At 46.3% G+C, this 12,179-nt stretch overlaps 1 protein-coding gene and 1 long non-coding RNA gene across 3 annotated transcripts in view; one reads left to right on the top strand and one right to left on the bottom strand.

Annotated features, from left to right (window-relative positions):
* Nucleotides 1-12,179, top strand: part of LOC135819230 (E-selectin-like) — a 98,379-nt gene that overhangs the window by 32,683 nt on the left and 53,517 nt on the right. For both annotated transcript variants that reach the window (XM_065332397.1, XM_065332395.1), the window contains exon 5: nucleotides 682-894. In XM_065332397.1, the coding sequence (XP_065188469.1) occupies nucleotides 682-894 (213 nt within the window). The remainder of the gene's footprint in view (nucleotides 1-681; nucleotides 895-12,179) is intronic.
* Nucleotides 9,671-11,033, bottom strand: LOC135818796 (uncharacterized). The gene is made up of 2 exons (XR_010553751.1): nucleotides 10,676-11,033; nucleotides 9,671-9,997 (listed from the first exon to the last, which is right to left on the bottom strand). It is a non-coding gene; the product is annotated as an uncharacterized LOC135818796 (long non-coding RNA).

Below are 12,179 nucleotides of genomic sequence, written 5' to 3'. Positions count from 1 at the left end.
ACCACAACGAAAGAATAGGTGCAACAGGAAACGAACCGACAGTGGCAAGCTGTGAACAAAGTGTACCTGTGTGACAAAGCCAAAGATGAAAACAATAAGAGGTTGACATCTATGTTGTGTTGTAAACTGTTACAACATCCCTCTCTAGGTATAGAGCATTTTTTGAGCAGTGAAAGTTGCTTACTGTGTAAAATATGAAGTGTATTTTCGTTTTTGTCCTCATGGGAAGTCATGACGGCCGCTAACATCAGGTAATCCAGCGACAGATGTAGTGCCTTAAGCTGTGTTCACAACTGGCGCGTGTACGAGTGAAACCATGCGTCTGTGCGTATTTTGCTGACTTCTTGGATGTCATGTGTATGGAAATGAGCACCAGACTGACAAGGACTTTCTTGCCGTGGAATGTCTCAGTACTCCTTGTCAGTCTGGCGCTACTACCCTGTGCACGTCTGACTGTTCAAAACCCGGTTAGTTGTTGAATTATAATACATAACTTGTGCCCCGCTGTTTTCTTTGTTTCCCCTTAAACAGTAATCTAAAAACGAAATATAGCTCACAATCTGCAAACACATGATTGAGTAGTCTGATTGGGGTGTTTACGACTCTGTGTTTCGTTTTCTTGATTTCATGCTTCTTTTCCGGTGTGTTGACGGTTGTCAATCCTTTACTGATGCCTGACAGCTATCTCTGGTTATTGCTCAAGTAATACCACAATAAGCAATGGAAAGTTACATGTGTTCAGGAGTGTGTTAGGGAGTCATATTGATAATCCCCTTGACCACTTTGCATACGTTGAATGTGACTACGGTTACCTTCCACAGAATGAGTCGCCAATGACATGCAGTTCGCACAATGCTACGCACGGCAAATGGGAGAATCTACTGAAGTGCAATGGTGAGTGAAAGAATTTGTTTATTCTGTGTGTAAAACATGGTACGCCTTGCAATGGCCAAAGAGAGTTGGAAAGCTTGTGTCTTTGTGGGTAACTTGAACATTTAGGCTCATGTAAAATCGCACTGATTTTGGGATTTCCCTGCAACTTTTTGCTTCAGCAAAAATGTTGTGCTTGACCACATTCCTGTCATTTCGCAGTGGCTTTACGTTGGTGCAGTTTGTATCCCACCCCTGACTTCTGGGTGGGTGTTTATCGATTTAACCCTTTAAGAGCCGCCCCATACTTGAATGCGTCGTAAACGACGCATTCAAATGCAAAACTTCAAAAGATCGTAACTCAGTCCAATCTCGCTGAAATCCAGTGATCGAAATATCCAGGGCAAAGAGAAAACTCTCACCTGTCGGTAGAAACAATCCACGAAGCGCTGCGAGCAACGGTTCCTGAGATAAATCACTCGTAAGTTGAGCCGCGATCGCGGCAATTTCAAAAGCGCGCAGTGCGACTTTAGTATTGAGAATTTTGAGACTTTTCGTGACGCTGGTTTACTCGAATTTGCACGGGTTTCACTGTTGATATTGTCAAGAGTACACAGCGAAAAAATTGGAACTCCACGACCGAATAAAATGAAATATCTGGAGCGGGACGCAATTGGACGCATTTGGGGCATTTTTCGTACTGTCGCTGCGATCTAGCGCTGGATAGACGGTGTGCTGGCTATCATGATCGACCTCATTCTCTTCCTCTCGCGGAGACCTTTCCAGGAAGCCCTAGATTGTGAGGATTGAGTGAGTAGAACTGAAGCTATGATCCAAGGAACACGAAAAAATGCAGAATTTTGAAATTTTCCTGTGGCTCTTAAAGGGTTAATCTTATTGGCTTTCTTATTGGCTATGTGGCTGTGGCAGTTACGACTGCTTTTCTTCTTTAGTTAAAAACGTAGGGGTGGTGTGTGCGTCGCGGGCCTTTGTATGGTTACGTGCAGCTTCAGATTGTATGGCTAGTGCCAGGGGAGTTGAATCTGCATGGGAAGAATACCACTGTATTGTTATTGAACTGAAGCTGGATGATGACCGTGTGGTGAGTGTAGGGGTCAAAGGGGTGTACCGGGTACCCGGGTACCCGACCGTTAATCTCAGGTACCGTTAGTAAAAGGGTACCCGTTTGGATTTTGATGAAGTAGTCAGTACGGAGCAACACTGCTGGGATCGTATATTGTCAGTTATTTACAACACCACGCTGAAAGTCGGCATTGTTGTTGCATTTTCGCACCTACTACATCTACTCCTGCGACTGTCAGACACCAATCGATTTACGAATCACAATGTGATATCAAAATGCAACCCGAGAACAGATGAATTGAAATCTTGATTCCTGTGAAAATTGCGCAAAAAAATAAACATGGCTGCTAAAGGGTACCCGTTAACCCGCCCGTTAAGAAAATTACCCGTTCGTTAGTTAAAGGTACATGGCGTGGCGAGAATGCCACGGAGTTCAGTCTACACGTTCATGTCATGTTCAGTTGCGATCTGCTTTCTCTTCCTGATTGCCATTGCGGGCATGCTGTCGGTTCTCTGTGATTTGACCTTTATCTCCTGGCATCTTACTGTCTTCATGTGCTCCCCTTGGGGGCACCTTGATGCCTGATGTAATATCGAAGTTGTACAGCGGGCTACCTTTTAGGTTCCGCTGCGGTCGGTTTCGCTGAGCCAGCCTTGGCACCGTGTAGCCTTTTTTGGTTGTGTTCTTGTGCGTGCGGCATGAGGTTTTAGCTGTACCTTTGTTTGGCTGCGCTGCCTTTTCGTTTCCAGAGAGTTTTTTCTTTGCATGTATTGTAGTTTGTTGGAATGATCCAGTGCTCTTCGAGCCAACACCACAGCAATTCAGGAGTGTCGATCCTCGCCGAGGTGTATGATTTGTAGCCGTTAAAACAGTACACCCGTTTGACCCCTACCTCACCTGTGGGTTTTTTCAAGATACCGTCCTGGGGCAGGGGTGTACATGTAGGTCAGTTAGCTTGGACGGCTGTTGTTACATTCATTGTAACATCACCCGTCCTTTTCTGTGTGCTTTGCTGTACGATTAGCAGCAGTATCTTGAACATATTTTTTCTTACCTCTATGCATACAATTATTATTTTATAACCCTTTAAGAGCCACAGGAAAATTTCAAAATTCTGCATTTTTCGTGTTCCTTGGATCATAGCTTCAGTTCTACTCACTCAATCCTCGCAATCTAGGGCTTCCTGGACGGTCTCCGCAAGAGGAAGAGAATAAGGTCAATCATGATAGCCAGCACACCGTCTATCCAGCGCTAGATCGCAGCGACAGTACGAAAAATGCCCCAAATGCGTCCAATTGCGTCCCGCTCCAGATATTTCATTTTACTCGATCGTGGAGTTCAAATTTTTTCGCTGTGTACTCTTGACAATATCAACAGTGAAACCCGTGCAAATTTGAGTAACCAGCGTGACGAAAAGTCTCAAAATTCTCAATACTAAAGTCGCACTGCGCGCTTTTGAAATTGCCGCGATCGCGGCTCAACTTACGAGTGATTTATCTCCGGAACCGTTGCTTGCAGCGCTTCGTGGATTGTTTCTCCCGACAGGTGAGAGTTTTCTCTTCGCCCTGGATATTTCGATCACGGGATTTGAGCGAGATTGGACTGACGATCTTTTGAGGTTTTGCATTTGAATGCGTCGTTTACGACGCATTCAAGTATGGGGCGGCTCTTAAAGGGTTAAATCAGGAAGAGGATATAATATCAATAAATAAAGCCATTGCCGAGCCACCGTGCTCATAGCAGAGACTTCTGTGTGTGTTATTGTCGTGAAAGTGGACCACAAAGACTCCGGACCTCCCATTTCCAGACTCCTGCCTCAATTGTGCAACTTACAGATAGGTATCATGGTCCTAGCCAAAGGAGTGTGTGAGGGGGGGGGGGGGGGGGGCAGCGCCTTCCTACTCTGATTGAACGCCCTCCTGTGGAAAATGCCCCCCCCCCCAACCCACCCTTACAAGTGTCAATTATGTGTTATTCATGCTATTCAATGAAAAAGCAGTCAAATGTTGGTAACAGAGGGTTTTAATGGCACACTTGTGTGGGGTGAAGCCGGCGATCCTCTCCCGCACGTTGCCTTTTGCATGGCAAGGTGATTTTGGAAAATGGAAAAAAGATGGGTCACAGGTTATCACTCAACTCGACATAATCATGAACATCTCCTTTTACCACTGCCGGCTACTGCCACCTGTCCACTAATGACCAGCGAAAATGGGTCATTTTTACTGAAACACACCACACCTAAACAGTTCGTAACTCTAGCATCCATGCTCCAATTTACTGTATCTAGAGCTTCCTGGAAAGCTGCTGCAACGAGCAAAACGCTGAACTAAGGCACAAGTCTCCACAAGGTCTTAGACCAGCTATAGAGCTAAGCAAATCTGTCCCAAAGTCATGGCGCAGTTTCGCAACTGAAAGAAACTGAGCTTTCACCCGCCATTCTACTCTCCTTGCTCGTATCGAGCTGACATTTCTTGTGAACGCTCCCGCGAGTCCCCTGGTGATTTGAACTTCAGTTGCCATGGCACCAAATGTCAAAAATGCAGAAAAATGAAAACCGAGCGCCCACGCACGGCAAAAAAATTGTTGCTCTGGCTGTGTGAAGCTGTGTAGCCGTCGAGCGCCATAACTCAGCAGTACTTTATTCTATCGCTTCGGCAATTGTTGCAATCAAAAGCTGAGAGTTTTCTCTTCGATCTACATACTTCGATTCTAGCATCGAGTAAGGATTGACTGAGTTACGATCATTTGAACATACGCGCCTCCTGAAAATTTTCGTCAGTACGCGATGCGCACTCAGGACGTAAATATACGTCCTTAGTGGACGGGCGTCACTCTCAAGGACGTAAATAAACGTCCTTAGCAGTGAAAGGTTAATTAATCAAGCGAGATGTTCATGATTACCGTACTGGCAATATATATGTTGGACTCAGTAGAGCGTCCAGCCCCTATATGATGTCCAACCCCTATATAGAGTCCATTGGTCCAAAATCCACTGTACTGAGTCCAAACTTGGAATCAACTGTGAGCTCAAAGTTTAGATGGACATCACTCCCTGTATAGAGTCCAGCCAATTGGCTTCACCCCTATATAGAGTCCATTGGTCCAAAATCAACTGTACGGAGTCCAAACTTTGAAATCAACTATAAAGATTAAAGAGTCTTATGTGGACAACACTCCCTGTATAAAGTCCAGCCAATTAGGCATCCCCTATCGAGTTCGAAATTAGACATAGGATCTGCTGTAAGCAGTGAATATTAACCAGAAAACGGCCTCTCCCTTTAATCATTTACATCATTCACTTCTCAAGGTAAAAAATATGTATTGAGGCGCCACTGCAGCCACTTCATTACATGGAAAAGCCTACAAACACCAGCCTCAAATCAAGTGGTCTCTTCGCAGACGCTGCAAATTACAATATCTCAATCATGTAGTGTTGCCAAATAATTGTGCACGCACACACACACATGCACACACCCACACAACGCCAAGAAAATACCTAGAAAAAAAACAAGAATCGAAAGAGAATAATGGAGAGCCCAGGATTAATTATTTGTTTTCAAATTATTGCGCGCGCACGCGCGCGCACACACACACACACACACAAACTTATACAACGCCAAGAAAACACTAAGAAAAGAGTAGAGACACAATGCACACGCAACTCCAACAGCCATGCAAACGTCCACCCATTTACAAGTAAAGTCAAGAGGGATAACAAATAATTATACGAAACTAATGCATACAGGGACGGGTACACGCACGTTTACATACATGTAGTAGTGTAAGAGAGTAACATAGTGCAGTAGTCAGCATAATACTAGCACATGCTGAGAGTGCAATAGCAAGCTTCACCATTGCTCATGGCCATGCAAATGTTCAGCAGCACTCAGTTCCGCAAGCTTCTGAAGATCAGCACACCTGCAACAAATAGATAGCACAAGGATACGCTTATTACCGTAATGATGCATGGGAGCACACAACTACCAAGTTCTCAACAAATGTGATGCTCAATGAAAATCGATCCACTCAAAGACCTGTGAACAGGTGACGGTGGGGACAATAATCTATTAGTAATACGAGGAATAAGATGGTTTGTGCACACTCAAGACGCACAGACACATCACCATACATGTAGTGTACACAGTGTTTCACTTCACTGCAACTAAATTGAAATGAAATGATTTGAACAATCTGTACAGCGTTGCCGTCAGTCAGTCTTCCCCAAGATGGAAATACAATGATTTGTTGTCACGAGGCAGTTTCACTGACACAATGTCATGTTCGTGACATCAAAACGGTTACTTCAGGGAATACGAGTATTAGCTTGAGAAGCTTTTTCTTGTCATTGGCATACAAGCAATCCTCCTACTACTACTAGTACACTGGCACTGCGTTTGTGGATCCCATTGTATTTTGACATCATACTAGAGGAAGAGTGTCGTGGAGTTTCACATAATTATCACAGGGATAAAAATACATTTCTCATGAAATAATTATAATAATTGATGATAGCTAGACGATCGTATACGATTGATGCAAAGTCCTTGCAGTCCTTGAGGACTATTACGAAGAGGTTGATTACTTTTAGGGCATTCATTCAAGCAACATCAAACAAACGCGATACGCTCCTTGAAAATGGAAACAAATTCAAGCATAACGACAGAACAGCAGACCAATCGAAACAAGTAAAAGCATCCTTACCTCAGTCATCGTCCTGCCATGTAGTTGGACAGCCTTTTGACACGGTGGGACAGGCAGCTCTTGTCCAGTCAAACAGGGGTATCCTTGTGGCGTCGAACGAAAGAGAGTGTCAGTGTACTATCTGACTCGTCAGATTGGAACTGTGCTGAACTTTTCTCTTTCTCCGGTTTCTGCTTTCATCCCTCACTCTGATGAAACCGTTCAAACGTCTTACTGGCAGCAATGGCCAGCCAAACAGGGGATCCTTGTGGCGTCGAACGAAAGAGAGTGTCAGTGTACCTGACTCGTCAGATTTGAACTGTGCTGAACTTTTCTCGTTCTGCAATTTCTGCTTTCACCCCGCACACTGATGAGACGTCTGAGAGAACCACAAGACGCTTTCCAGATTTGATTTTGAACGTCTCCTTATCCTCCTTGGTTACCCCGTGACAGATTACTGTCAGCAACTTCACAGCAGAACCGGCAGCCATGGCTGAAGCGAAGAAAGGAATGCGCTGCCACGAGGCAAGCAAAACTGAAAAGGTGTTTGTTCTTTTTCGGGCACAACACACAGGACGGCGTGACTGGATAAACTGGACACCTGGACTGTGAATAGGGGACTGGTAGAAAAAGTGTACTCCTTATAGGGGATTGCGCGGCAGGTTGAAGCTGATCAAAACTGAGTGGACTCCTGGACTCTGTATAGTGGATTTTGGACCAATGGACTCTATATAGGGTGCTGGACATCATATAGTGCATGGACTCTATACTGAGTCCTACATATATATGGTCGCAGTGAGGCCATGAAGCGTTACATTGGCACATGTTTACCGCACGCAGGGCGTTACATGCAAAGTCGCACAGGAGCCGTTACACAGGTTTCTATATTGCCGCAGTCCTTTTTTTGCTATTGCAGGACTTCCTGCTGCGTCCAGTTTTGAACTTTTCACCACGCAGTACACGTGCTTTCACAGTTTTCAGCCTTTTTTGCAATGAAAATATCGCCGCACCCCGCCGGACGCGCGTTACGAACGCAACGAAAATTTGTTGCACTAGCCTGGTCGCGCGTTACGCCGCACCCCCCTGCGTTACGCGTTACGCGGCAACATATATTGCCAGTACGGTATGTCAAGTTGAGTGATACCCGGGATCAATCGGATACATCTCATTATGGAATGTCGAGAGGGCGACTACATCCCGGCTCAGCGGCACCCAGCACTCACAGCAGTAGAGCAACAGGGACACAACACACACCTCATACACCTGGCGCTTAGTGGCAACTGATGGGTTGCGATCCATGAAAACCGTACGACGCATCGCACTGAAGGTCCTCGATGCTCCAGCAATGCGTGACTTGATATCATGAGTCGATCGACCATCCGTATGTACGCTGGAGCAGAGACGCTTGAAGTCAGCCACGCTCTCAACAATGTCATCCACTACCATCAAAGGCAATTGGTCATGTGCTGTGAGTCCATAGATGACCGGCATGACCTTGGTCTTCGCGAGATTCGCCTTCAGGCCAAATTCGCCAGCAACCCGCACAAACGCAGCCAGAGTCTGCTGTGCACCCTCGTGGGAGGTGGCATCCAGTGCAGAGTCGTCAGCAAACTGGCAGTCGTTGTGCCGTTTCGCAACGTCCGTACGTGAGCTGCGGAATAGTAGCCGACCACCAGCATTCGTCGCCAAAGGAGGCCCAATATCCGGAATGTTTACAATCATCTTGTACCATTGCTGGAACAGAGTCCACATGTAGACTCCTGCCAGTACCAATGATGCCTTCCTGTTGTCGTGAAAAGCTTGAATAGTACCGACGAGTCTATCGGGGACACCAGCTCTTCCCAAAACGAACCACAAACTTTCACAATTGACAGAATGGTACGCTACAAATACCAGGAACCCCTTGCATCAATGTTCATACAGATTGACGTACAGTCAACTTCGCTAATAACAACTGCGGATATAACGACAATTCGCGAATAACGACATAATTTTCATTCCCAGAGCAAAGTCCCATCCAACTGTGACACATATAATGAGACTTCGGGTATACCGACACGCCGCGAATAAGGACACTTTCCTGATGCCCCGCCGAGTGTCGTTATAAGCGAAGTTGACTGTACTGTGAAAACCATGTCTGTACACGATCATCCACTACGTAAACCACACTGGCTGTCTGGTAGTATAGACTCGGCAAGAATCTGAAAACGCTGCTGGATTAAAGAAGCCACTGCCGTGCCCACAACGTCAATTATCACCCACACACACATCAAGCAAGTGGAAGTTGGGGTTGCCGAGCTGCTGCGGCTGGATTATATCAAATGTTTTGTAACAGAATTTGTAATCTGCGAATTGTTTGCAACAATATACCAGGCGGCCCCGCAAAGCGGGATTGTAGAAAATTCTGTTACAATGCTGGTAGATGGCAGGCAGTGCAAGAGATTAAGGCCAATGATCCTAACTAATGCTGCTGTTCCCTTGTGGGGCATGGCTGTGCGTAGGTAGTCAAATGACTGCTGGTCAAATGACTGCTGGGACCGGACGGTCCTGCTGTATGCTGGGGCCAATTGGCCCGGCTGCTGGACACAATGTGTCTATGCTGGGACCAGCTGGTCCTGCTGGGACCATGTGGTCCTAACTAATGCTGCTCTGCCCATGTGGGGCACGGCTGTGCGCAGGTAGTCAAATGACTGCTGGGACCGGACGGTCCTGCTGTATGCTGGGGCCAATTGGCCCGGCTGCTGGACACAATGTGTCTATGCTGGGACCAGCTGGTCCTGCTGGGACCATGTGGTCCTGCTGCTGGGCAGCGCGTGCCGCCCAGTGCTTGAAAGCTCATGCAGAGAATTGTTCCAAAATGCATTCAGCTGAGGGGCTTTGCTTGCTTTCCCAAGAAGAGTCAGTGGTTAGTGGCAACCCCGCTTATACACACTGCTCTTAGCCATATTTCCTCTCTTGCTTTCTTTCCGCGGTTGAGTAAACGCTGTGCTACATGCATGCGGATAAGCTTAGCAGTGACAGTGCGCAACACAATGCGTTAAGGGGGTTGGGGACAGTTAGGCCCAAAAATTTAATTTCAACATCAGCCCAATCTGACATCAGGTTTGAATAGGTACAGCCTTATATTTTCACTTAGTAACATCAGTTTTCCAATTGCCTGAATAGGTCTTGCCAAAAACACAATTTTCCTTGATAACACACAATATCGCAAAATCCGAAAATTGATGAGAAATCGTCCATAACACCAGATAGGACAGAAAATATGACATAAAATTACACAGACTGTTCGAGGTATTTACTAAGATGATATCAACACCGAAAAATGTACACTTTGGTTGACGATGGGATCCAGGTCGTCATTTCCTGGAGAAGAACAAAAAGACGCAAAAAATGAAACTTTGAATATTTTTTGCAGCTTATTTTTGAGTTTGCCCCATATACGGATACTTCAAATACGTTCTATAAGTGGGTTGGAACAGGTTTACCGCGGCGAAAATAGGGGTCACCGTGCATATTCTGGAGAAAAATCCAAAAAACTGTCAAAATTTGCCTAAAATTGGTAAATTCACGTATCTATATTGCTTGTACTTCTCTGCTGCTGCTTTGGTCATAGCTTATTGGATTTTTGGCTGTTAGGTGTTGCATAAACTCGCTAGAGCCCTCGGCGTTCAGAACAATATAAGGATGGAAAAGCTGAACTAGTGAATTTGCCGGAAAACCCTGGGTGCACACATTATCAATAGCTGCTTTTCTCCATGATTACTCACCTGTTGGTACTTGGTTTTGATACATGTACATGTAGCTGTGATAGCGCTTAGCACAGCCCCATATCAAACTACAATGAAAGCTGACATGTTGGAACGAATCAGACAACATTGAGTCCTCCTGTTCTTCAACTATACGAGCTAGAACGTGTCCCCACACTGGCAAAAATGATGGTATTTTACGGTGCGTACAGTTGGGTTGCTTGCTGCTGGTTCTTGGCTAGGTGTTCAGCCACCGCTAATATTATCTTCCTTGAGGCTGTCACCCGCTTCTTACCTCCGACTTGCTCCTTCATCAGTCTGGAACTGGCTGACTCACCACTTCGTTTGTAGGACAAGACAAAGTTCTTCATCACCAACCCACTAGAAGCTGCCCGCACTGCAACTGATTTAGAGAAGCACGTTGCTTGGACCAACGGTTGAAGGGTGGCCAGCCGCTTTTGCTGATGTTCTGCAAACTCCATCGCCGAACATGCTGATTCAAAAGTGACAGAGTGCTACAGGATACTGGCATCAGGGCGAGCTTCAACAATTTCAGCTAGGGCCGCAACATCCGAAACATCATCATGAGCAGCATAATGAGCAGCGAACTCATTCCCAACGATGAACTATAAATCAATCTGAGACTGTAGCTTGGGAGCTCCGGTATCGCGGTTTAGGGATCAGAGTGTTCACCCACCACAAAAATGCACACCATTGACACACACATGCGTGCACACATACACACACACACACACACACACACACACACACACACACGCATGCTCTCACACGCAATAGAACACACGCGCTCGTACACACACATACATTCACGCACGTGTACGTACCCACCCACATGCATGTGCACACTCATGTGCATGAGTGGAGATGCCCGCATACACATGTCACACCAACATGCCCTGGGAGCGGTCATGCACGCGTGTATAGTTTGTGTGCAAGGGCACGTCCACATGAGCGCATGTGCATGTTCATACATGCGTATGGTGCACACATGCACAAACATGCAGGTCTATGCAAACACACAAACGTCGCGCGCGCCGCGCATACAGTGTGCTCATACATTTCCATTGCCATAGCCATAGGGTGGAAATGACTCGCAAATATCATGAATAAATCTTATGAGATTGAAAAACACACTTACCCAAAGCAGCTTTGGTGTTGCGTGTGGAAGCACGGAGGCCAGGGTGTTGAGCATAAAATTCTCCATCCCACACTGCTGACACGGAATGACAAGTACGCTGCCCAGGCCGTACCTCTTCTCTTCAACGCAATCAATGAGCGCCAGAGGTTTGCCACATCCAGGATTCTGGCACGCAGGCAATCCCACAGCCAGATACCTGAGATGAACGATTCGTCGACCGTGAAGAGGGGCACTGAACGACCTCTTCGCGGGAGTCGAATCCGGTGGCGTTGGTGGTGGAGATCGCCCTTTCCGTTTTTCAGGAACTCGATCGATCGTTTGAGCTTGCGAAGCGTCCCCCTCCTCGGCTTCTTGAATCGTCCAGTAAGCAGAATGCGAGGCCGCGTCGTGGGTGACTGACAGATTACTCTCTCGCGTCTTCATCTCCACGACACGTCGGCAGGAGAACCAAGCTATCCAAAAACCGCCGATGTCAAAACAAATCCGCAAGTCCACTAGTGGCTGAGCTTCTTCCTCAAATCTTGTCTCGACTCGAGCACGCGCTGCGAATTCGCGAAGTCATGGTCAAACTGCTTACTCGATTGTGCATGATCGCGTCCCATTTTTCCACTCCGAAAGGCATTATTTTTCAGAAAAAAAT

Source organism: Sycon ciliatum, chromosome 6 (genome assembly GCF_964019385.1).
Source record: "Sycon ciliatum chromosome 6, ocSycCili1.1, whole genome shotgun sequence".
Classification (NCBI taxonomy): Eukaryota; Metazoa; Porifera; class Calcarea; order Leucosolenida; family Sycettidae; genus Sycon; species Sycon ciliatum.
Note: the sequence above shows the minus strand (reverse complement) of the source record. Positions and strands in the feature narration are given on the sequence as shown.